The 26,138-nt window shown below is 38.1% G+C and overlaps 1 protein-coding gene across 9 annotated transcripts in view; it reads right to left on the bottom strand.

The window, feature by feature from the left end:
* Positions 1-26,138, bottom strand: part of BLTP1 (bridge-like lipid transfer protein family member 1) — an 84,903-nt gene that overhangs the window by 36,891 nt on the left and 21,874 nt on the right. For all 9 annotated transcript variants that reach the window (XM_088164197.1, XM_088164198.1, XM_088164201.1 and 6 more), the window contains exons 11-39: positions 25,742-25,898; positions 24,904-24,982; positions 24,522-24,613; positions 23,541-23,658; positions 22,654-22,809; positions 22,165-22,262; positions 21,018-21,196; positions 20,760-20,866; positions 18,636-18,844; positions 16,011-16,238; positions 15,295-15,432; positions 14,856-15,032; positions 13,139-13,267; positions 12,838-12,957; positions 11,165-11,442; positions 10,813-11,063; positions 10,114-10,372; positions 8,962-9,805; positions 8,080-8,150; positions 7,425-7,598; positions 7,032-7,152; positions 6,103-6,249; positions 5,630-5,757; positions 5,312-5,514; positions 3,753-3,950; positions 2,964-3,175; positions 2,576-2,727; positions 1,579-1,729; positions 609-761 (exon numbers count right to left, since the gene is read on the bottom strand). In XM_088164197.1, coding sequence (XP_088020323.1) covers positions 609-761; positions 1,579-1,729; positions 2,576-2,727; positions 2,964-3,175; positions 3,753-3,950; positions 5,312-5,514; positions 5,630-5,757; positions 6,103-6,249; positions 7,032-7,152; positions 7,425-7,598; positions 8,080-8,150; positions 8,962-9,805; positions 10,114-10,372; positions 10,813-11,063; positions 11,165-11,442; positions 12,838-12,957; positions 13,139-13,267; positions 14,856-15,032; positions 15,295-15,432; positions 16,011-16,238; positions 18,636-18,844; positions 20,760-20,866; positions 21,018-21,196; positions 22,165-22,262; positions 22,654-22,809; positions 23,541-23,658; positions 24,522-24,613; positions 24,904-24,982; positions 25,742-25,898 — 5,329 coding nt within the window. The remainder of the gene's footprint in view (positions 1-608; positions 762-1,578; positions 1,730-2,575; positions 2,728-2,963; positions 3,176-3,752; positions 3,951-5,311; positions 5,515-5,629; positions 5,758-6,102; positions 6,250-7,031; positions 7,153-7,424; positions 7,599-8,079; positions 8,151-8,961; positions 9,806-10,113; positions 10,373-10,812; positions 11,064-11,164; positions 11,443-12,837; positions 12,958-13,138; positions 13,268-14,855; positions 15,033-15,294; positions 15,433-16,010; positions 16,239-18,635; positions 18,845-20,759; positions 20,867-21,017; positions 21,197-22,164; positions 22,263-22,653; positions 22,810-23,540; positions 23,659-24,521; positions 24,614-24,903; positions 24,983-25,741; positions 25,899-26,138) is intronic.

Below are 26,138 nucleotides of genomic sequence, written 5' to 3' on the forward strand. Positions count from 1 at the left end.
GCCTGGTGTTTGTTCAAATAACTGTTTCCACTACAATCAAGACATTTACATTCTAAAGCCATCAAGAAAAATATTCAATTCTTCAAGTTTAAAGCTTGTACAATTCTAGTTCATTCCTTAAACTGTCTGCATTAGCCTAGTGTTTCTAAAAGACATGAAAACTAGTTCCAAGGAGAGAATTTAGAATAAATTAACCAGTTCATGTACTTGCCTCCGTAATCAAGACTTACTCAATTTTAAAACCATGAAAAATTAAATCTTATAAAAAAGCCACTGACCTATGATAGAAAGGGAATGAAATCTGATTTTAAAAGTCATATACATATTTTTAAATGCTTGCCTTTTTAGTTTATGATCTCATGTATTTACTATTAAAATAGTTTCATAAACATTATGCATATATACAGATCATAACAAAAATAGCAGATATCAAAGAAAATTAAATGAGAGAAACAATATCTACTTATCACTTTAAAGATGCATATGAGTTTGAGTTATATTTTCTTGGTTTTTAACTTTCCTCAAACTCTTGCCATATTGAAGACATTAGAATTGGCATATTTGAAACTAAAAGACTGAGATATTTGCAGTTTTCCTGGCTAACTTACCATAGTGGCATCCTCAATAATGGAGTAATTTGCTTGATGAAGATAATGGTGCAGTATATTACAGAGTAAACAAGAAGGATTTTCTTGCAAGAAACGAGCCACTTTGGTAAGCCTGTTGTACTTGCTTCTCAGAGGGAAGTGCACACTTTTGTTCTAGATGAAAATAAAAACATTTTCAACATATGAACATACTTGCAAACAGAGCATCAATGATCAGATTTCATCTACGAGACAACAAACTTCTAACTCCCTTTTGAACTTCTGCAACAAAGATTTGCCTCATGGAGTAACCACCTAATTTTAAATACTGAAAAATCATTCTGGATGCCTATTTATTTATATGAAGCAATAAAAGAAAAGCCTAGATTCAAATTGCAGGCCTTACAAAGTTACATCTGGACTAACAGACATAGATGCAAAACCAGCTGCAATTTTCAAAAAGAAGTTTATTCCTAGTTAAAGACAAAACAGGCACTTCTAATTTGGTTTAATGCTAGAAAGAGGGTAGTAAGAAGAAACAGGAAGGGAGGTAGGAATAAGAGACTGCTGCAAAGGATAATTTTTGAGCAGGGCAGAAAACCAGCATCACACTTAGGTCATCCATCTCTCTATGCAAGACAGAATCTCAGCGTGGCTATCACGTCAAAATCTTCCCACTAGATGGTGCCAATCAAACCAACAGCAAACAAAAAGACTTCATAAAATATACCAGGCACTACATCCATACTTCTTACTCTTATTTTACCTGGAGATGCACTCCTGTAAGAAGCATGAGACTTCCTCACCAGTAACAGCTCTGAAATTCAGACTGTGTACAAGCAGCACAACGTTTTGTGATTTCTTGTGAGCAATTCCAAAGGCTCACAAGAGATGCTCTAAGTTGGCCAGCAAAAACATCCAGAATTCCAAAAATTATATATCACTTATCACACTGTTCTGTTATGCTCACTGATTTTCTAAAATCATTTACCTCTAGAGCTTCTGTCATAATGCACCCCATAACAGCACAGATTCGCAGGGTTCCTTCAGTTTCCAGTTTATTTAATGAAGACTTCACTTGGTCAATGGGAACAAGCCAAGCACCAACTGCAGGTGTTGCAGTGCTCAGGAGGTTCAGCTGCCTGTGCAGACAAAAAAAAGAAAGGAATGTTCACAGGCAGCAGCAGCAATGAGCAGGATTTTCTGATGCTGCTATGAACCACTCAATTAGGTGGGACATTGATGCAAAGTAATAAACACAGATTTACTGCCCAAAACAAGAACTGGCAAAAAGTACCTGAGGCAATTTTTGTTTTACTCACTCGCAACTCATGATTGTTCCCACTCTTGCTACTGCTATTCCTTCCTTTTCCCATTTGTATTCCCCACTGAAATCACAGTTTGAAATTCTCATCACTGACTGAATCTCACATGAAGTGTTACATGTCATGAAGGACTTGTGCTAAAGGGCTGAGGGAAGAGTACCAGGAGAGTATTTTCTAACTTATGGCTCTGTACAGTCAGACTGAAACATTTGCCTTATTCTACATATACAATGGGAAAAACTATCTTAGAAAGACACATCTTGAACTTTAGGTCAGATCATGGATGATATCAGGTTCACTACCAAAAGCAGTGAGCTCTTCTCTTCACTAGCATCTCACCTACTCAAAACAAACACCTTCCCCTGCCTTTCTCCCTCATGCATTTCCATCACAGCTGTTAGTGAGGGCATTTTGTTTCACTTGTGTTTTTCACTCTTCCTTTTTTCTTCTTTTAATCACAATTTTCTAGCAGCACTTCCATAGAAATTACAACAGTAAAAAAAACTGAAGCAAGTCTTACTGTGATTTATAAAAACTCAAAATTACCATTTCCAAAGAAGCTTCAAAAACTACTGAGAGTCCATTCAGAACCTACCAAACACAAATGCAATTTAACAAAGCAGAACTGCCATTTTCTCTCTTTTATATCAGGTAAAATTATACCTTGAATATACGTGGGCTGGGGAGCGCACATTGGTGGGAGCTGCAAAACTAAACCAAATTTCTTTGATTGTCAACTTCATGCTGCAGGAGTCAGGGGGAGGAGGCATCAAGGGGATATCTTTTTTCAGATCATCTGATTCAACACCTTCATCCTTCAAAAACAAGGAATTATGTAGTTAGAAGGGAAATTGTCTTCCAAAATTATCACACTTAAAGGAACTAACATACTGTAGTACGCACATTAAAAATTGTTTCATAGGAATTTAGGCAAAGAAAAAGAAATGAATGCTGTCCACTAATCCTCCCAAGGGACCTACAGAAAGCTGGAAGCTCAGTGTCTAAGCAAGCAGGATGAGTGACCAATCATTTGTACCCAGTTTGAACATACCTGCTCATCTGAAACTGAATTTCCATTAATATCTGAAGAGGGACTTATTCTGTCACAAGGGAGGTTATCTTCAGACACATCAGTGTTGTAGCCACTACCAGTGGGGGAATCTGAAGAGTTGTTTGATGCAAGCAATCCACCTCTCTCTGTGTCCCTTGATTTACCCATGACTCCAAATGTGTTATACAGCACTGCCCCAGACTGTCTTCCCCCTGTAAAAATACCCAGACTGTAAAGGTTGGCAGCACATGAATAGCTGTAACTTATGCCCCATAGAAAAGATCTGTACTTAAGCAGGGAAATAGACATGATTTTAGTTAAACAAGATTGGCACTACATTTTCAAGCTTCTGATTGTTTACCACAAGTAGATGAAGAGTACTCACATAAAGATTTCTTAAATATTATTCTCTGAAAAAAGATATCTTGGATGATAGAAAACACACATATAGTGTGGGGTTTTTTTACTTTGTGTAGCTAGCTCCCACCCCCAGCAAAACTCTGGCTCTGTAATGGACTTCCTGTGGATAAGGTGAGGATTAAAACCTGAAGTTCAGAAACTGATGAAACCAGTTTATATGAAATTATTTCACACATTATTATTAGTGATACTTACAATTAAAAATGTCTTCATTGCATAACCTATAAAATTTATTTACCACAGACACGTACCATTCGGTATCACCTAGATTGAACAACTTATCAAATAATTGCTAAGCCAGAAGATCTAACAGCAGAATTGTCAGTAGTCTCATAAAACAAAATAATATAAAGCCTTGAAAACCTTTACCTTTTATAGTTAGATTTTCAATTCCACACTCAAACATTATCCAACCCCACTTCTCTTGACTAGGACCAATTCGAGCTACATCTGGAACAGCTTGTTGATCTGTTTCATCCACAAAAGTGAACTCATCCAATTCTTCCAAAGTAAAAAGAACTTTTGATTTCCCAAAAGGAATGGCTGTTATTGCACAAGTTCCAATATCTGTGAAAATAAACATATTTACTACTTTGATCCAAAATGGAAAAAACTTTACATCTTCCAAAAGCTCTCTGAAGTTTAGAGTGTTGGAGTATTCCTCAAAGAGGAGGGGGGAGAAACAAGAAGAAAGTTTCAACTTGAAGCATGAACAAGAAAAAGAAGTTCAAAAAGAGGGTAAAAAAGCCTTGCTTCTGGTGTGTTAATATGGGCAGGATAATATTTAAATTTGGAAAAAAAAAACCAAGGACTGAGCAACATTTTAAATCCTTTTATACCTAAATGTCAAGTACCTCAGGAAAACAGCTACACTGAGTCACTTTATATCCCTTCTAATCTTTACTCTCTGACTCCAATTTGTAACTGCATCCATTTTTGAAGTAAACATGAAATGTTAAGATCCTTAGAAAGGCTCTTCTCAAACCTTGTAAACAGAAGATGATGAATTTTCTTGGTTACAACTCCAAAACTGGTGCTTCTCAATGTCTGTAGCATACCTGACACAGGGTAAGATTCTACCCATAACTAAGGAAAAAAGGGAGGTAACCATTTCAGTGTTCTCTGGTTTTGGTTTTCTCCAATTTCACGTGCTCAGTCATCTTTGCAGAGCAGTGGGATTTTCTGTTATTTATTTATTGTCTAATTTTAATCATCATGGCTTTACAGAATACTATCTCATGTCTAAAGACTCCTATTCCTTATGGAACAGAGTAACAACTGGTATCGAGTCCATCAAAATTGAAGCAGTTAAACAAAAGCTGCCTCTACTTTTGGTCATCTTTTCCTGGTTAGTTTTTCCAGGATCAGGAGTTGTAGCAAAATTTAACTCATAGCTTCTTGAAGGATTTCCATAACACAATCAACAAGGAAGTCAGTTGGGTAGATCTCATTTTCAGCTTTAGAGTCATGATAGGTAAAAATCTACAGGTTGTCATGCTGAAATTGCTGGTACAACAGGCACATTATTCAAAGTGTTAGAAAGTAGTAAGAAAGCAAATAAGTGCAATTCATTCCTTGCAAAAGGTGACAGAAAATGGTAGCTGAAAAGAGATCAGCTGGGAGGAAGGGAGCTCAGGCCTCAAATTCCAGCAGTGCAGGTCAATAATTACACAGCAACACATCTGCCACACAAACTGCTTACAAGTTTGTCTTGACAGCTTTTAGTTTGGCTAAGTTTAAATCTAGCACTCAGTGGAATAATAATTCATCCCAAACTTCTTTTTGAAGTATGTGCAAAAAGTCTGGGTGCAAGTAGCTTATCATCCATGTTGATAAAAATCCTACAACCAAACTACAAGATCAAGACCAACTGTAACTACTTGTTTCCATTAAAACTGCCATTTCTGCACTTCAGTATTATTTAATACCTGTTGTATCAAGACCTCTAAGCTGTCCATGAACACGATGAATGTTCAGTTTAGCAGCAATTTCTTTTCCTTTTTCTGCTCCAGAATTGGATCTCAGTGAGCCAGAAGACTGGGGCTGCATTTTGCTGGTTTGGATGTAACGATCAAATGTGACAGAATTCCTTCCAGTTTCTGCATTGTTCGAAGTCTCCTCAACTATACCCCTTTTCAAGAATATCAGGGAGGAAAAAACAATTAAGCAAATCTCAAGATGAACAAAAACAATCAAATGAAATATGTCTGAAGTTTATGACAAATAGTGACATGTACTCTTCTTACCTGTTCATACGAACTTGAGTAGCAATTCTATCAAAACACAAAGCTACTAAGGAAACGTGAGTCACGGTTTTGCTGGAAGAAACTCCTGGAGATTCATCCACAGATGCTTGTAGCAAACACAGGTTCACCTGTACATAAAATTCCATCAAAGAGTAAAGACATTTAGAAAAAGCATGTCACATAAATCACTAATTTCTGATACAACCTTGTCTTATACTTGTAGTAAAAAAAACAAAAAAAACCCATCACACCCAGAACATAATTTAAAGACATGGCAGCCAGTTATCCCTACGGTGGTTGATATTTAACTACTGCATGCCTACCATCATAAAATCAAGCAGCTCCAAAATTCAAAACTTGAGTTCTCTAGCACAAATGCACAGCTTCAGCTTTTGGGGAACAAACAGGGATGCAAAATAAGGATGATGTTGTGAGGTACTTTTCTACTGATAGGCTAAAAAAAAAGTTGTTACCTTTGGAACTGTAACGTTGGCCTGAAGCCCTTTAATTGTCACATTATCTTGCTTAAGTGAGAGATTGGTCTGTGCTGGTCCCTGGTTTGTTGTTCCTGTTGTGGTGGTGTCTATTTTTGTTCCTCTGATGTCTTGCTTTGAAGACAACTTAAAGAGGGGAGAAAAATAATGTATTAGCACAAACTCAAGAATTGCTGAGCTCAGGAGTAACAGGATATTTCCTTAGCATTGAAGCAGAAAGAGATTCTGACTTGATTTTAAGCAATTTACCATGATTTCCAGAACAAGGGCTGCAGCACTTAGAGGTAGAGTAGGTCTAAAACCATAAGGGCAGCAGTGCCATTCTGCAGTAAACGTTAACAACCAGACTTAGGCTGGAAGTTTGAATTCTACACATCTAAGTCACATCAAACAACTTACTATGAAGCAAATTATTAGTGTGCACTACACGGTGAAGTCTAAGAAATCATAAAATATAAATACGGTCATTACCTTGGACAGAAAAAACAACTAATTCTGTAGAACTACCATACAACTCTTTTAAGTTAAATTAATTTTTTAAGGTCTTGGATGAATGGCTAAAAAACCCACAGACACTTCCACAGCTCTCTCTAACTACTACAAAATAATAAAAAGCATCTCACTGAGATCAATGTAGCACTTAAGAATAGCAGCTATAGTAATTTCAGAGAACAAAATGTGTGATTTGATCCCATGTAAATTACTCTAGACCATCCAAAACAGTAAAACTTCTATCCTGTAAAAGATTTCTGGACAGTGAAAGACAATATCTAAGTATGCAATCCAATTAACATAGCATTTAGCTATTCTATCTCAGAACACTAAATTCAGTTTAAACATTTTCTATGTAAGATACAGAAAAGAGCATTCTCTGAAATCCATATGGATTTCCCATGTTCTTTGCTCACATTTTCTGAGAAGCTGGTCTTGCTGTTCTGCACAGCATCCCTCAGGACTTTGCAGTGCAGGTCATCCACGATGGCTGCCGGGTGCCGGGAGCTGGCACAGTGCACCATGGCCTCGATGTACCTGCCAGAGGAAAACAGCCACAGGAGACCATTGAAACTGCAGCTTCCACATGGCACACCATCAGGCACGTGTAATGAACACTACAGAGGAAAAAACAAGCAGTGACAGACACAAAGGACACTTCCCATTCTCCCAGCCACCTCATAGGAAATGCAGAATTACATCCGCTGGGCACCAGGCCCTGCTGTTCCATCAGCCTTTCACCTAAGCCTTTGCTGAACAGCACAGCTGTGATTTTAGACAACTTTTAGTACCATCAAAATAAAAATTACCTATCCAGTGCCTCTGCTACAAGAGGAGTCAGAACTACATCTACAGTTCCTTTTACTTCCACGATTGCCGTTGTCCGTGTCTGGAAGACCGGGTGATCCAACGTCCATTCTTCTGTTATTGTTTCATCATCTGTATTCTCTGCAGACTTCTTATCCAAAGGAGTGTAAGGTGTGCTAAACAAGTCAAACACACATCAATGATCAGGCTTGGTAAAAACAAATACAAAAGTGTTCTGGTATCATTTTAATTCCTCTTTATTTAATTCTTTAATTCGTTAATCCACATAACAGCAGTTTTCTCCTATAGTTTATATCTTAGAAAGCACAAAAAATAATCCCAGGGCAAGGCCCTCCCCAGATTCAAGTTCAGCTTCTGGCAGTGAAATGGACACTTGCCATTAGCACCTCCAAATTCACCTAAATGAGATCACCATTTGTAGTCTGAAAACGTACAAGTGAAATAATTTAATGCTTGCACCAAACCGAAATATTTTGTGATAGAATGATCTGTTCTGAAATAGATCTGGTACTGAAAACTAATGCTGTAAATCAAATTTTGAAAAGGCTAGTGGGAGCCAAAATATTTCAGAAGAGTATCAGGAAAATCCTACTTTTGAAAAATATGCTAAATAATGTCAGGTTGTGTTCAACTTACTTAGATGTTGATCCTGTAAGCTGCATGCCTCTGTCCAGTAATGAGTTAGCTGTGAGACCCTGTTTAACAATCTAAGATGAAAGTGCAGAGAAGTTTATTACATTCCTTCCATATAGGATAAAAAAAGCCAACCAAGGTATCTTTAAAAATTCCTCTTAAAGCTTTTTTTTTAAAAAGAAGACTTAGAAGCAGATTCTCCAATATAGGATGCAGGAACTCCTAGGTCTGCTTTTTAATTTCGTTAAAAAATCAGATTGCACTGCTTTTACATAAACATTAATTTATTGCTTATAAAAAACCCCTTTAAATACTAATCTACATAAGGTTTGCATCAACACAAACCTTTTCTGCAAAATGATAGCAAATTCAATTCCAGAGCTCAAAAACCTGTTTTCTACCAAGTCATTTCCATTATTTTTCATCCATTTCATTTCAGCTCCTTCCTTAACCATATATGCTCAGGTCACTTCAAAAAAATAATTTCCTAAATCTGAGTTGCAATTTTATTTTCAAATAAAGCCCCGAGAGCCTGAATTATACTTTATCAGTATTAAATGTTCTGCTATTGCAGTTCTGCATAATGTATTTTAAACAAAACTCACATAAATGTCCTCCAGCTGCATATCATTCAACAGGCAGCATTTTTATGTACAACAACAATAATTCAGAACACACCCAGCCCCAGAATTCTAACTCCATCTTGATTTTCCCACAGCCTTCCAGCCACTCAGCCTCATGATCTGAAGGCAGAAATTCAAGGTATTCCTTAACTAAAAGCAAAGAAATTTCAAGTTTCTTGTAGCTTATTCACACAACTGGTACTAAGCCATTTTAAGTTATTTTGAATTCTTACTCCTTTGGCTACTCCTCCATCTTCCATACCTTAAAAGTTGGGACAGAGAGCTGCTCAAAGGATGAGGAACTTTCTTCACTCGTTGGTGTGTCAAGGTCTAAAGGGCGATGCAATGAGGATTTGGAAGTCCTTTTGTTAGTTGGATGCTTTACTGACCAGTTGATCACCTGGAACTGTGTCAGGTAATTTTGGTAACATGCCATCACAGGCTGCTGGGAAGTGATTTGCTCACGTTCCACAGGCTTCTCAGAGTCCAGGACATACATGTTGTCAACTTGCTCATCATCTCCTCCCAGAGCTGAAACAAATGAAGCCTGGGAAGGATGAGTCTTAATTGGCAACGTTTTCATATCTTGACTGATTTCTCTATGGATTGTGCTTGTTAAGGGTCCTTCCACGCTGTGATAAATAGACCCCCTACTGTACTCAGTTTTCTGAGCTTGCTTTTTTCTCCTCTTCCTTCCTGGATAGGTTCCTGGACCTTCATCACTGCTTATGGGCTCAAACTCTTCAGCAGCTGAAAAATAAGCCTCGCTATCCGCCATGGACATGCTGGAATCCATGGAGCGGTACTGGTGGAAGGAGTTGGAATCTGCTGAGGGTGTGTAAGGGAAAGAACCAAAGCTCCTCCTCTGTTTTGGGGAGTCCAGGACGTTCTCATCGCTGCGGGACACATCACTGCTGAATTGCACTCCCACGGGGACGGGCTGCTTGTCCCCATAGAACGCTGCTGTCAGGCTCTTGGTGCTGCCCAGCCGCGTGGAGCACACGGACGCTTGTCTCTTCAGGGGGGACCTCATGGGGGACTGGCCCACGGGCCTCTCCTGGGGGCCAGGGGATGCAGGCCGGCCCTCTGCACCCTCCACCGTGACACTGGGAACAGAAATCAAGGCTTCACTTGGTTATCTCATTACTAATGCTTCCCTTCCTGCACTGTAGTGGCTGTCAAATGCATCAGTGGTTCTGTGACTCTATTAGCACAGTCATTATTTTGATAATGCTGGATTTTCTACCTTGCTCAGGTAAGCATCCCCTATTAGGGATCCAAATAGGCATTCAAACTAGCAAACACATTTCAGCAGCACCATGAACACTTGAAAAATTGCTAAATCAAAGGCTTTTCTTACATCTTGGAGCGTTCAAGAGTTGAATTATATGCCTACCTAGACAAAAGTACTAACCTTCCATGAGCATCTTCCCTCTTTGCACTGGGCAGGAACTCCTTCTGTCCCAGGTGATCCTCAGCAGTGGATGAGGGGCTGTCCTTCTCCCCTGCAAGCAAGGGCAGGGCAGCACTGGAGCTGCTCGTTTCCTCCGAAGAGGAGGAGGAGCTGTGGGAGCGCAGCGGCACTTGGAGGCTCAGGTGCTGTGCTTTCCTTTCCATTTCTATCCCCACAGATCTGCAGTCCCAATCTTTTCTTTTGACACCATTTGCTTTACCTAGGATCAGGGAAGGAAAAGAAAAACTGAATATGTGATAACACAAATGCAGTGGAGTCTTCCCTGCCTACTGAAATAAAAATCATTATTAAATAAAAGCCCTAGTTTTGAAATGCATGCACATACTAGTATGTTGCCCCGACAAAAATTAACAAAATCATGTCAGCAAAACATCAGATTGTCTCAGTTGGCTAATTTCTATACAAACAAGTAGAACAAATCAAAAATCTCCTTTTTACTCAGAAAGGAGGTGCATGCTAATATAAAAATCCAGCATGTGAAAGCTTGCTCAAGCTCTATCTGCTCTTAGAAGGGGTCAGGCCAAGAGCACAAGCAGTTGTACTTATTAATCAGAATCATAAGGACTACAAATAGCAAAACGTTAAGAAATTATATTTTTGGGCAAAATAGAGTAAAAATACAGTACAATGCATTCTCACCATCTAAAATTTTAGGAATCTCCTTAGTGATTATCCATTCTCCTGGCTGCAGTAAAGACTGCCCATAAAACATATCAGATTCTGCACTGGTGCTTGAGAAAGCAGAGCTGCTTGAAGGTGTCAGTTCCTCAAGTTTGAAAAAATCCAGTCCCGTTAAAGTGCCACCGAAGAATCGACAACCACCGAGACAGCCACACTTGTTCTTGCTTCTCTTATTTCTCAAATTATCATCAGGCCACAAAAACCACAACCTACAAAAAGAAGAAGAGCAGAAAACAACCCAAAAACGTGACCATGCTGAAGCTCAGTGAAAGCAAGATGAACAAACATCCCCCTCGAGCGCATCGCTCACCTCTTGGTTCGGTTATCGTGCGTTTCCAAGAAATGCCTCTGCACCTCGTGTTTGGCAGGATGATCTGCAGCCAAAGCAATGTCAGCAGTGATGAGGCCCAGGTTGACAGAGCCAGCTTCCAGCCAGTATGCCCTCCTGAGTATTGGCTGCAGGCCAGTTCTGCAGTTGTTCACCTGCTCGACGTACTGCCTGAGCTGCAGGTCCTGGATGGCGGCGCTGATGCCCTCCCCGACAGACTGGTTGTGGAGGTTGCAGTTTGCAATGCGTATGGCACCCATCTGAAAAAAACACGGATTCAGAAGCATCCTTTTGTAAACAGATCAGAACAGAAAACAACTGACAATAGATGCCATGAAACTTCAAAAAACTTATATCAGTAACTTCTTTGCTGTCATCTAAAACCCCAAAAATTTGAAGCTTTCACAGTTGTTTAGTCTTCAAACTTCATATAATCTGAAGACATCAGATCAAGTTTCCTGCACACCTTGAGTCCTCTCCCAAATGTCACCATGAAGCACCTGAAATTGCAGATAGAGTTTTCCAACTCTAAACCAAAAAAAGCTGAAAGACAACCCAGCCACGGAACAGCTACCCACAGGGTTAATATTAAATTTTTGTTTCTCATCTCTGTCACAGATTATAAAGGACCACTGGAAACCTTTTTTTTTTTAATATAAAAATTTGAATGAAACACATTCAGGATATAATTTTCTAGAGTGGTTCAGGTTATTAAGCTGCCTTTGAAAATACTGCCATTCATATTTATGCCTGCAGACACTGTTAATATTTATGATGGTGCTTTTTAATATTGGATTCAAAAGAATTTGGAGGCTCAAACGTATTTTTTTACTGCCACAGGGCAGCAAGCCATTCAAATGATGACATACCACGGCATTAAAAAAATGTTTAAAATAATTACCAGTGCCCTTTAGTTAGGTTCTTGCTCATCATATGAAGCTGTACCCAAAACTTTTAATTTTAAGTCTACCATTTAAAAATGCATTTATTAACTAACAGCACAATTACTACTCAGTTATGTCAGCATGGCAGTTAGCTTCTTTTCTGTTGCTACCATAACTCAATCTGTATCTAAACTTATGTTTTGCTATGCTGAATAAATTATTCCTTTTTTTCCTGTGCAGTAGGATAATGGAGGGATATCAGCTCTTCTCTGCATAGCCCTTTCTGAACAGAGGATTCACTCAGGCAATGGCACAAACACTTCTTTACCAAAGATACATCTCAATTCACACTAAAGGATCATGAGCTATCCACCACTGACTTGTACATGATCCATATCCATCATTTCCATTTGCTGAATTATTAATTCACAGCACAAGTTCTTATCAACTCTCAGGTACAAACACTGAGATTTATATTGACCAGAGTGTTGTAAATTATTTTTCACCAACCCTGCAGCTTCCACTTTTTTGGGGGAGACACATACTCCTCCTTACCATTTGCCAACATAATTAATGGAATTATTAAGTAGAAGCCAAATTCACCTATTCCTGGCCCAGTCCATGATGAACTTTTATCACTTAAAAGTTTTAGAATTTCTGCTTAATCCATTGCATGCAAGCAAGCCAGCAATTCAGGCAGATAGCCTCTCAAAAAATACAAATATCTCTACTTACAAAGTATTTTAATTGCTGTTAAGAGAAATAATTTACCTTGATATTGGTTGCACAGCCATGTTCTACTACATACAGATCTGCTCCATCCATGGCTAAGCGTGTCATCGTGTATTTTAAGTCATCTGATGTTGGGCATGGCCCAGGCACAGAGTTGGTCTGAAGGAAAAGGGAAAAGCAACAATAAAGGAAAAATATATATATATATATAAACATCTATTAGGAGTTTAATTTGTGCTGATCCTTTTATTCATGTTCTGGTAAGGTTAAGGGTGGATTTGGGAGGTGTTGCAGAGAACCTGTGCATGCCCAGTGAGCAGCAGGGATGGATGGAAAATACCTTTGGGTCACAAAAGCGGCGATCGATGCCGTGCTGGCACAGGACGACGGATTTGGGCCTCTCCAGCTCAAACTCCCGGCACACCACGTGGAACACAAAGGTCTGCCCCCACTCCAGAAGACAGGCAAGCTGCAAGCAAACAACAGCACACTGTCCATCAGCACCCTCACAAGATGGACTTGTGCTGGTCCACAGAGAACAATCCCAAGGGCTGGGATGTGAGCAGGACACCTCAGCACACCCTCCTGGCCGCAGCACCTTCCTGCATCACAACATCCAAGTCTGCACTTTTTCATGGAAAAGCATGGTGACATTAAACAATTTTCTAAATAATTTCTTAATAAAAGGAAGCAGCTTTTGCTCTTACAGTCAGCTGAGAACTTCATTGTAAAGAGAGAGCTCCCCCACCTTTACCACAAAGAATAACTCATGGTACTTCATTACCATTCATAATTTAAATGTCAGATTTGCTTCTATAAAAGCAACAAAGTTACATTTAGATAGCACAGGAGGAAACTGGCTCAACAAAACACTGCTGATTCTTGCTAGACCTGGTAATTAGCCTATTGTTGATTTAAGTCTTTTATATAGTTAGCTCGCTCATAAAGGAAATGATTCATGACTGTCTGCCTCTGTTATGAGAGGAAAATGGGTTTTCTTTGGCTTGCCAAAGGAAAGGGCACTTAAAATCAGCAGTAATTTGCATGGAATTTAATCTAGCTATGACTGTCCTGCACAAAATCTCTGCTTCTCTGTTCAGCGTAGTCCCTTCACAAATTCTTGCAATGCATCACACTGTGGAAGGAAAAAAGCCAGTGAACCTGAAACAGCAAGTTCAAGTGCTGACAACTAAAAAAACCAAAATCGTGTATGATGCACACAATTGAGAATGGCTTTAAAAGGGAAGAAAATCCTTGGTTGCATTAAGCCTTAAGAAATGTTCTTGAACCTTGGAGTACTTTGAATCCACTAAGTTTAATTTGAACTATAGAGAAGTGGAACAAATCCTAAATCATAGGCAGCATTTTGGGAAGTACCACCACAAACATGTAGGAAGAAAAGGTCTATTCTTTAGATTTACTAAACTTGCTTGTATGCCTTATTTTATTTGCTGCAGAAGTCTCTCAAAGAAATACGTGCTTAATCCTAGAATACCAGTTTTTAGAGGAACAAGATGATGTTGAAGTGTCTTAAAAAATTAAAAATAATTAAAGCAAATAGTAACTACTACATAGAATGTATGTACTTTTCTTGTGCCTCAGAATACACTGGCAAAGAAAGCCTTCTTTAAAGATCTGGCAGACCACAGCAGAAATAAATCAAAAAGATCTGCCTGTTTAATACTTGGAGCCATTCACCTAAGTGGAAAGACAAATGTAACATAAATGGCAAAATTAAAAGGGGTTAGTGCTAAGACTGACCTAACAAAGTGCAATACTGGGAAAGCAAACTCTGTTCCAGTGGGACCAAGGAGCAGAATTTATACAGTGAGCAGCTACTCCTGAGCTACTCCCACAAATCATCTCATTTGCCTCTTACTTTAAAATATGACTGTGACAATAGCTCATTTGGCATCTCCTGTCCCTTTACAGAAATAATTAGATTTTAAAACTATAAAGGTGACTTAAGTCGCTTTCCAGAAAGCCACGCTACGCCAGTTTCAGAAGGAAGAAGAAGGGTAACACTTCAATACTTCAGCATGGTTCCCAGATGGTACCTGTGGTGCTGTCACTTTGGCTGTGAGGCTTCCAGCCTGCACATCTATCAGCCAGGCATATTCCAAAGTGTCACTTCCCAGGGGCAGCCCTTCTGCAGAGAACATGGCGTGGGCACGGAGCTGCAGGCCCGACAGGCTGATGTGACCCTCCCGGAGCACCTCGTCCACTGCAGGGCGCTGCAAAGGACAAGAAAAGGGGAGGCAATTCTTGGAAAAGATGCAACACTGGCCTGATTGAATCCCATTTATTTTACTGACAAAATGACAAAAATATCTGGATGAAAAAAGTAGATTTTAGAAAATACACATCAGGTTTTTCTTATGATTGGCAAGCTTTAATGAAACCTTTGCACAACAGGAAAATTCCTACCAAAAAAGAATTCAATTTTAAAATCAACATAACTTGCACAACACAGCCACACAAACACTGCCTGACTACCTGATAATTGTCATTAAGAAACAGATTCACTGGAGACAGTACAAGCTGAAGCATTGTTTCTCTAAATCCTTTCTTCATCTCAAAACACAGCCTCTCCAAGAAAGCTGTAGGGCACTCTGGACCATCTGGACTGCAATGCTGAAATAAAAAATAAACACATCTGTTTCAGAACCTGAAAGCACACAACATGGTTGAAACTTTACTGTTAGATGCAAACCTGTGAGCAGGAAGTATGCTGATTTTCCTCTTAGGAGATACTCAAAAATAAGTCTGTGTGACTTCAAAAACCTTTTGACAACTGCATAAACAGCAATTCAAAAAGATTTGGGTGAACCCAATGTTTTATCTGGATTTTTTTTCCTGGGGTTCTCTCAGAACTCAGGAGCACAGAGCAGACTGCACCATTATAAGACAAACTTGCTGATCAGCAGAGAAATCATAATGGTCAATCAAAAATATCACACAAATCAAGTTCTGGGAATAACAAACATACTAAAAAATTATCCAGTTCTGCCTCCCAAATAAGCAAAATAAATCTTGTCTCAAAGTTGTTTATATAGCCACAGTTTCAGCAGAGAATATCTACACATTTTGGTAAGCACCACAGCAACTAAATGTTCCAGGCAGTTAAATGTGGACCAGACTAAGAAACTAAAAAAAAAAAAAAAAAAAAAAATTACATGGAGCAAATTCTTTTATGATTATAAAGCACTTACCACTGGCAATCTCCCATGCACTTTGTACAAATTAACAAGCACAGTGATATCCCAGGGGCGTAAAGTAAGAGGGTGAACGGGCTTGACTGAAATATCATTTTCTTTTTTGTCATTTTCCACTCCTACAGCTGTCCAGCCTGAGCTTGAGGAGGTTGACAGGGACAAAACAGGGCTTGAAATAACCTCTTCAAAATCAGTGTACATGTCATCTTCTCCAAAATAATTTTCCTAGGAAAAATAATTGCTATGATCATACAGAAAGCAAATGAAAAACATGCAGGCAATGAACTGAAATACAAATCAAATCTTCTGGTTTTAATCTTCCCTAAAATAAGTGGTATAGCTATAAAAGTAACATAGACAGTTTTATTTTATGAAAACTGGATAGCTTAAATGTGCAAATTTAGGCATTGTGCTTTGCAGAAAATGAAGGCAGCTCAGTAGGTCTCACAGTACTGTATTTGAGACACATGCAACACAAGTAACTGTTCTGAAATACTATTATGGACATTTTTAAACAGGTTTTGTGCTTTTCAAGATACATAACAGAGTAAGAACACAAAACACATCCTGCAGGAAGTCACCCTCATCCAACTTTCTGAACTTTTTTTCAGCAAGCTTAAAAATCTTCAGCATGCTTCTACAATATTATGTCATAAACATTTCTTGCCTGGGTCTAAAATGCCATTGTGCCTAAGCAAATCCTCTTCAGTTATCTAAGCCCAAAGTAACACTGCCAAATTCTACTGGGAAACAGAAAATCCATCAGTTTCTCACAATTTATTACATCTTCTCCCTTAAAAGGGAAGCTAAACTCTCAAGAAGAATTTTCTTACAGTGATTTTTAATAAGGCAGACCCAGCAGAGGGTGGTAGGAGCTCCAGTAACTCACTCCTGACAACTCCTGCTGTGAATGCCAGGACCTATAAATCATTCATTTCCAGACAGGAAACCCTTAGCAGGGTGTGCTACACCAAAAAAACTACCTCCCAAGATTAGAAGGCTTAACTAAGCTGCATGGACAATGTGTGACCAGGGATCTCTCTACACCATGAATTTAAAAAAAAGATCAATGAAAACAAATGAAAAAGAACCACAAGTCAGGAAAACAAATATTAAAAAAAACCAAAAAAACCCTCCTAGAAATCTTTCAAGAGATGGCCCCAGCACAGCTGGACAAAAAGTTGTAAACAGAATCACAAAAATGCTAAAAAAGAGCAATAAATGCACATTTCCATAAACAACCTATTAACCTAAAATCTCTCTTGAGAATTAGAATAGAAAAGCTAAATTTCATGTGAGAAATCTGCACCTAAAAATGAAATCACTATAGAATCAGGGATCTAATGTAGCACTGTTGGCATTTACCTCCAGAGGCAAAAAGCACTGAAAAGCTGCTGCTTTGCTTGAAAAGCCACAACTCTCTCACAGATTTATGGGCTCCAAAAAGAGGGTTCAATAAACAATTCAAGCATGGCTTCATTTGGTCTGTACCAGAAGCCAAGTCTTCAAGATGTAGTACTGGCCTAATTTTAATCCTATTTATTTTATTGACAACATGAAAAAAATAATGAGGATATTTGCAAGCCTTATAGTCTACAAAACAGCATTTTCTGCTATTGCTTGCTTACATGCTATACCTTATAGAAATTCATGAGAATGACTTTCAGTGAGTCCTGATATTGATCACCTGTCTCAGAAAATTCCTCAACCTCTACTCCAAAATGCCAGCCTCCAGAAGCATTACCTTAGCCTAGAGATCTGCACAAGTTGAAAGAGATGTTCAGGAAAAAACAAAAAAGCAAAAACCCACCAAAAAAAAACCACCCAAAACCACACACACACACAAAAAAAAAACCAACCACAAAAATCAACCCAACTCCATTCATTTTGCTCTTAGTCAAACAGAATTGACACATTCAACTGCCTTGGCTTTTGCCACCACAAGGGAGGGTGAGGGAGATGGGAAGGAATTAAACTTAGACACCCTAAATAAAAAAATTCAGTCATAGAAGAGAAGACAGCAAAGAAAATAAACACACATTCTAAAGCATAATAGAATAATGTCAAGAAAAGGATGCATAATCCCTCTGCAATATTTATTGAAGAAGCTTTTTAAATTAATCTTGTTCTCATGTCCTTCCCCAGTCATCTCTATGATCCTAACTCCAGAAATGTCATGGAATCTAAGTAAGAAAAACAACACACTGCAGAACTTAAATGCACCAAAAGCATGGGTTCTGGTATAACTTAGCATAAAAATTGGAGTTTAGATAAGCTCTAGTTATAATCATGGAATATTTTTTTAATTTACTAGTGGAAAACTGAAAGAAGAAATATTCTGCACATGTCCAGAACAGGCAGTATTTTTTGAAAGAAAAATTACACTGATATTGGTGCATATATATGTGTGTATATGTAAGAAGTCTTCTCACAAGCCTGTGACAAAATTCTACCCAGCTTTACCAGATCACCAAAATAATTCTAAACTACAACTAGTGCTTACCAAAGGTCTTCATCTTCAGAATTCGAATTTTCCATTTCAAAACTAATTCTTTCCCTTTCCTACAAGGGAAAATTTATGGGGCCACCTGTAAATTTTATGAGTCATTCTCCTGTGCCTACCTTTATGGAGAGAAAGGCTTTGAGCAAGGGTCCATACAGGGTTATCTGGGAATCTGGGGAGAGTTCCAGCTCCACGTGGAGCTTATCCGGGGGCAGCTCCGAGGGGTCGAGGGGAAGGCGGGTGGAAGTTGTGGGAGATGAAATCACACTGTCCGTGGTTTTCTGGGATGGCCTCAGCACAGATAACATGGTTTCTTCCATTTCTGACACTTGGGAGTAAATTAAAAGGAGAAAAGAGATTTTGATTACAATTTAGGCTTCTGTTGGACAAAGTTTAGTAAACAGGAATGTGTATAAAATATACAGCTTTTGGCACCAAACTTGTATAATTACATTAGTGTGTCTATGCTACAGAACTGATTTTTCATATCTAGTAACTATGGGAAGAGAAGAAAATATCAACTATTTTAGTCAATGTTAATTATTCAAGAGAAAAAAAATCCCACAAGTTCTGAAAAACAGTATTCAGTGTATTTATCTTGCTTTTGAAGTTAAACAGAGACATGCTTTCATTTCAGCAGAGCAGATTTCCCACAACCACACAGCTACTACAGGATAAACAAGAGAGAATAAACATGCAAAGTGCAAAGTTGTACCAAAAAACTTTTCTGAATTAGTAGCTCTGTAGGTCAAAATTTTGTCTCCAACCACTCAATTACTCTAGCCACAAGAAAGTTTACAAATTCAAATCTTAATTCCTATCTGTTCTTCCTAGCTGGATTTAGGGAGAATAGAGCCCAAAAACTGTCTGTCTGAAGTGAGGAGAGGCAATGAGAATGTAGGGAGCAACTGGAAGTGTTTTGAGGATGTGAATTGATTGCTGGGGAGTAGAGAACTCCATGAGAAAACCATCAAAAATTGATGCTCCAGCTGGAGGAAGATTTCAGGTGCCAGTTTAATGGGAAGAACTGGCACATACAGAACTAGAGACACCTGCAGCCAGAAACCTCCAAGGCTTGAACTCCCCATTATTGTCTACAGTTCTTGCTCAATGCTTGCACCATCTGATGAGTTATACATCAGCCAAATGCTGCAGTGAGATGAGCACTTTTTATGGAAACTACATCTTTTGTAATGCAACTTATTTCTCAGAGTTTTATGGACAGACTCAAAATAAAATACAGATGTTGCTACTGCAGCTAACAGATTCCATCAGCACCATGGAGTGGGAGTGAGGTGGACTGCTGAATTCACCACTGGAGGAAGCTGAAGATGAATTACCTGTGTATGCACAAACTTGCAAATGCAGATTTCAATTGCTACAATTACCAGGAAATGTTCTCAGAATGTGAAGAATGCATATTTGACACAAGCTGACAGTCTCACAAGAGCACTTAATGAGCATGTGCAAAATCAATCTCACCTTTTCTGCTTCGTCCTCGCAAATCAGAGTTCTTTTTTAGATGTTAATTGTTGGAACTCAAACCCCAAAAATGCCATCCAGCATGTCTTTTAACACCTGCTGATTGTGGCCCTTTCAAATTAGCCCTCATTATTCTTCTAACATCTCTCCTCCACCAGTTTTGCTTCTAGAATCTCAACCTGAAAGAGTTTTATGTAACCCCATAACTTCCTGCATATCTCTCTCTGCATTTAAATTAACTTACTTTAATCTATGTGTTTATAACCTTTTTTTTTTGCAAGCACATGCTTATAGGATATTTGTTATCTAGAAATATCTAGACAGTTAAGTTAAAATAAATTCTTAGATATTAGAATTTGACTGACCAGTCCAACACTAATTTCTGATGGTTCACTTTAACAGTGAACAGTGAACATGATATGGCCAAAAATATTGCTCTTCCTATTTAATATACCAAGTGATATTTTCTCTTGTTCAACAACCCATTTAAGAGATCCACTTTGTTAAGGACAAGAAGTAAACTGCAGACAGTATTCTCTTTTTTACACAAGGAACTGGGACACATCCTGAAATGTAGCAGCATGGAATGTTGTCAGATTTTAAATCAATCCCAGTGCATTCTAATGATCAACACATCCCCTTGAGACATAAAACAGCAATTCAGTTCCAAGTTCATCTCTGCAGATGGAAGCAGCGTGATCCAAAGTCCCAAGAGCTTCCCAAATGAGCCATGCTAACAAGGAAAAGGTAGTGACACTTACAGGATTGCTTTAACTGCTCATCTGCCTTCTGAGGATAGATGGGGTGCCAGGAGTAGTCAATTGTGAACACAACACTTGGGACTGTCCAGCATTCAACCCATCCAGCCCTTTCAAAAAGAAACAGCACCCTTTTATTTCAAGCACAATATTTCCTTGAAATATCTTTAAAGCAACCTCAAAAGTTCATGAATCATAAATAAATTAGTAGAGTCAACATAAAGATAGAAATATATATATAAATATCTCAATAAAACTCACTCTTCTTGAGTAATGTTCCTCCATTTGGGCTTGCCCGTTTTCTGCCCACTTTGACATTCTGCAGAAATACAAGACTCAGGACTTATTTTACTGGGCTGACAATCTTTTACCAGCATAAAAAGGGAATATTTACTAGGATGGCAGTCAGGCAGATACAAATGAAGATCAACATCTTCTCCCTAAAAATCAAACATCAGCAACAGGAAAGTTAATTTACATTCACTTTATGCATAATGCTCATGCTATTTTCATGTTGGTACGTGCCATCATCTTCCTTTTGAAGGCAAAAATAGACAAGAAATCTGTTTCCCACCAAGTTTTAAGTAAAATCCCAAGAGCTCTACAGTTCTGAATGCTTACAAGTCCAATAACTTGCACATAATCAGAGCAATCTATAAAACACAGGACAGCTTTTAGTGATCCTTGTTCTTCTGTTGTTCAAAGCATACTGCAGAAATTAAATAACTAAACCAAGCTGACTCCACATCTCAACTAAATCACACTTTAAAAAGAAAGAAACCTATAAAACATTGATTTCTTTGCTATCAAATTATGCCAAATGAGCAACATTAGCATCAACTAGTTTATTTTTAGCAGCAGTAGACAGGTTCTATTTTAAGGCTGACAAAAAGCACAGTAATTCAAAGAACCATGTGTATGTGTTAAAACCACTTTGTGACCATTATTTATGCTACAGAACCTTTGAAAAATCTGGAAGATGGCTTTCCAGAATGATTTCAGGGTAGCCAGTTCTATCTTTGAACACACATTAGATTTTGCCATTTCATAAATAAAGAGGAACAGAATTCCAAGTGATAAAACACATACACACACACAACTGCAGTATATATAATAAATATACATACTAAATGTGTATCTATATGTCTGTGTGAAGCATATGCATATTTGTATTTTTCAGAAATATTTTCATTTTTGTGTATATATGTATATATAAATTAAAACAGCCTATGATTAAATGCCTCACACAAGCAAACTGAAACCATTTACCTCTGGGTTGCTTAAAGAAAAATTCTATGAACTGGAAGTGTAAAAGACTATTTTCCTTTCAGGAAAGAGTTAATTCAAAATTTCCTGATTCAAGAAGGTAAGGGAAGAGTTCTCACATATACAAGACAGAAGATCTTACCCTTAAGGAGAATCTAGTATTGCATATGGTTGGAACAAAGTCAGTGAAAGGCAGAGAAAAAACAATGTTCAGGGTTTCTCCACAAGCTGCTAGATAAACTGGGAGGGAAAAGGAAAAACAAACAAAAATTTATCAAAATTACTCCCTATTTTGTTCTTAGACGAAATACCAAAAATACAGGTAGAAATTATTCAAAGATATTAAAGAACTCATAACACAGAATATTGCTATTTAACTACACTGTACTTGGAGTAATAAATCACTGTAATCAATTATTCTGAAAGTATTTACTACCTAGAAAGACACTGTACTTAGCACAAGGAAATTGCAGGCAAACAATAAAAATAACTGTAATATCTTGGTGCTTTTCTTTACCCACCAGGTTTTGGATGTAATTCTAGGACTTTCTGTATACATTTATATACACAGTATTTTGTTGATGCTTTAGTTGTATATGCTACTTCTTCCAAATTAAAAAAGTGATCTCACCATTCTCCTGTTGTTTGGTGGAACAGTCAATCCAGTTGTGTTGATTTGCTGCCCAGATCATTTCAAACTGATGGAACATGATTTTGAAGTTCCACATATATGGAACAAATGAAAAAATATCAGGTGCGCTGTCACTGGACCAGTCTTGGATCAAATCTAGACCCACACCAAGCAATAAAAGGTGAGTTAGTATCAGGTGAGTGATTTCTTGGCATTTTTGTGTTGGATAAATGGATGTTTGCTCTGACCACAGCACTACCCACACAATGGCCTCACTCAGGGGATAACTTCATTAGCGTGGCACCATGCCTGCACTAATTAAACATTCCTCCCAGCAGGGCTAATTAGCCCAGGCAGCACCACAGTGATGGGGATGTATTCTTTCCATGACTGCAGCTGGAGCTTCCAGCAACAGTTGGGTGGTGCTGTACCAGCTTGCATTGCCTTCTTCCTCACAGCCAGAATTCTGAGGAATAAATTATTTTTCCTCATCATCTGTCAGCCACAGGGACACAATCCAAAGCCCAAGTAGTTGAAAATGAGCCAAGCAAAGAGATATCAAGAGAAATCAACATTATGGGTGACAAGTATTAAGCAAATCAGTAGCTGTGATAAGAGTTCTGGTAAGAAATAAATTTAGGATCACTCAACTGCAAATCAAATTTATTTAGATATTAGTAAACTAAATCATTTGTATTTCTCCTCAAATGTAAGATTATCATGTGCTTGGACATTCTCTAGGCATCAGGAACTCTGTCCTCAGGAACAATTTGTTGCCTTAAATACACGAAATCAGAGAACCTTGCACAAGTCAGTAAAATTTGAAAAGAAATCCCAAAACAAAGAATATTTAATTTGACATGTCATATATTTATCAAAGAGCTTACCTGTGAAGAAACTCTTCTGAGCAAAGATGAAATGATAGGTGGCTTTATAAACCTCCAGCTCACACTGCCATGTCTGTGGCATGTTCCATATCCGGGGATAGCTGGCATTAATATGGAACTGTGGACAAGAAATTAAAGCATCAGGATTACCTGAAAAGGTGACAATGCCCGACCCTGTCTCTCAGCAGTTTTCACATATGTACCCTGCTGAATAATTAAAACTGTTTTCCTGCTGGGATGAACAGAAGGTCCTTCCAGTTCCTTAATAATTTAATCTCTGTCTCTCCTTCTGTGTTTGAAGGTCAAGTGTTAGTATATTCATTTATTTGCTAAGGTGTACTATGAGATTCAGATACATCTGCTGCTGTACATGCACAAAGCAATTTAAAAAGCAAAGTTTTCATCAAAAGCATCACTTTTCACAATACACCAAAAGAAAATGCCCTAGAATAGAATATTTGCAACCATCGATGCATTGTTTTTCATGTTTGAATTTGAACATCACTTGAATAAGATCATTTAAAAACCAGGAAGAAGGGTAATCCACACAATCACAGTACTGCAGAAGTGAAATATTAGGTAAACAAAAGAATAATGCAGTATTAAATCTGCCTCAAGTCGTTCAAGCACACTTGAGTGCTTTTAAGTATTTGTGCACACACACCCTTTAGCAGAGCTAGTGAGTGCAATCATTTATTAAGGCAAAGGTGTATGAACACGTGGCTACATAGTAAATGAGGTAACATTAGTAAATATATAATTTATACACCAAGTTAGTGCTTTTTAAATCACTAAAGGTTGCACGGGTGCACAGTTATGTCAGTATATAGAAATTCCTTAGATATTAAGGTCTTGCAAAACACATTAAAAAGGCATTTTCCTGCATTAAGCAACTAAAGACTGCTCTACAGAACAATAAATATGTTCTTTACTAAAAATCCTATAGAATCTGAAGCTTTGTGCTCATTAATGCACACTTACAGCCAGCATTTCTGCTTCCAAGAGAGTCCTGTACTGCATGCTGCTGGTGGCATCCACATGGAGGAGCTGCCCTTTAATTGTAGGTGAGTAGCCTGGCAAACAAAAGTTAGCAAATTATCATTCAGACACAAGACTTACACCAATAGTTAAACCATTTTTATCAGTAATTTCAGCAGTCCACTATCAAGAAGTATCCTGATCAATATTTGCACTAATATCTTGCAGTGAACTGTACAAGGAAGTATTTTTGTTCCTTTCCTTAGGAATATACATCTCAAGATGACAAAAGAAAAACACTAAGAGACATTCACACACACAGGAATTAAGATAACTATTCAGGAAAAACAGGGGGAAAAAAAAAAAAAGTCTAGCCTTAACTCACCATTTTCACCCACTGTCATGGGAATGTTTATTTCCAAATAGGATCCTGCACCAACATTGACATGTACAGCATTCGTTTCCTGCATTGCAAAAAAGCAGAACAGTCCAAACATGATTTCTAGGTTTATTTATGCCTCTGGCTGTCACTACCCACACCTGGACTAAAGCACCTGATGATTCAAGTCTTTCTTGCCTTCAGAAAAATCACTAATGAACTAGCAATATGCATTAATACAAAATAACACCGTTTTTAGGCTTAACAAATGCTGACTGAAGTCCAGTTAGAAAAACAGCATAAAATACTCTGATCCAAGGCCTGGGAGGGCAGACTAATATACATTTCTAACACTACAATTCTAACCCTTTCAGTCCCCCAGGAAAGAACAAAACAGGTGTACAACGAAGTGATGCTGTATCCCATTTAGAAGAGTAGCAACAAGAAGAAAAATCCAAATTCCTCCACATGCAAGTTTGGTTCCCCCCAGTGTCATCTCTTCATTCAATATCAGAAGGAATTGTTTTGTCATCTATCATCATGGTGAGCTTCATCAGAATTTAGATTGCACAGGACATGTCCAGATTGTGAAACCTCAAGACTGTAGGAGCTAGCATGGCTTAAGATGTACCTTTAAAGCTTAAAAGAAAGTAATGCCTCTCAGAACACACTTCTCTTTGAAGGGTTTGTTCATAATTATAAAAAACTCTGACAAAAATCACCCAGATTTTAAAACCATAGCTCTGTAATAAACACCTGAGACAAGTAAAACTGTACACAACCAAAATGCACAGTGCAACCACAGAAGACAAAGTTAATTTCTTGATAAGGTTTCATTATTTACCCTGTTCTTGGTAAAAAGCAAATCAATGGTGGCATCTGCAATGATATTCATCCGCAGTTCAAATGCAAGGATCTGTCTTGGTTTCCCTGGCTGAGCAATTTCTGAAACTTTCATAACTTGGTAGTCTGGTGGGAAGAAAAACTTCCACAAGCAATCCCTAGTGGGGAAGAAGGAAAAAAAGAGTTGTTTTTTGTTGACAGAGAAATATATTGTTTATTTGTGTATCTACATGGTTCATTTAACTATCTTCCTCTTAGATGAGTCTTTAGACAGTGGATGGGATAAGGAAGAATGTTTGTTGAAAATCTTCATCGTGGGAGCCTTCCAACTCATTATTGAAATCTCCAAAAGTGTCAATGACAAGAAATTACCTTTTGGACAAAAACCATGAATTTTA

This window comes from Sturnus vulgaris, chromosome 4 (genome assembly GCF_052056855.1).
Source record: "Sturnus vulgaris isolate bStuVul1 chromosome 4, bStuVul1.hap1, whole genome shotgun sequence".
NCBI classification, from domain to species: Eukaryota; Metazoa; Chordata; class Aves; order Passeriformes; family Sturnidae; genus Sturnus; species Sturnus vulgaris.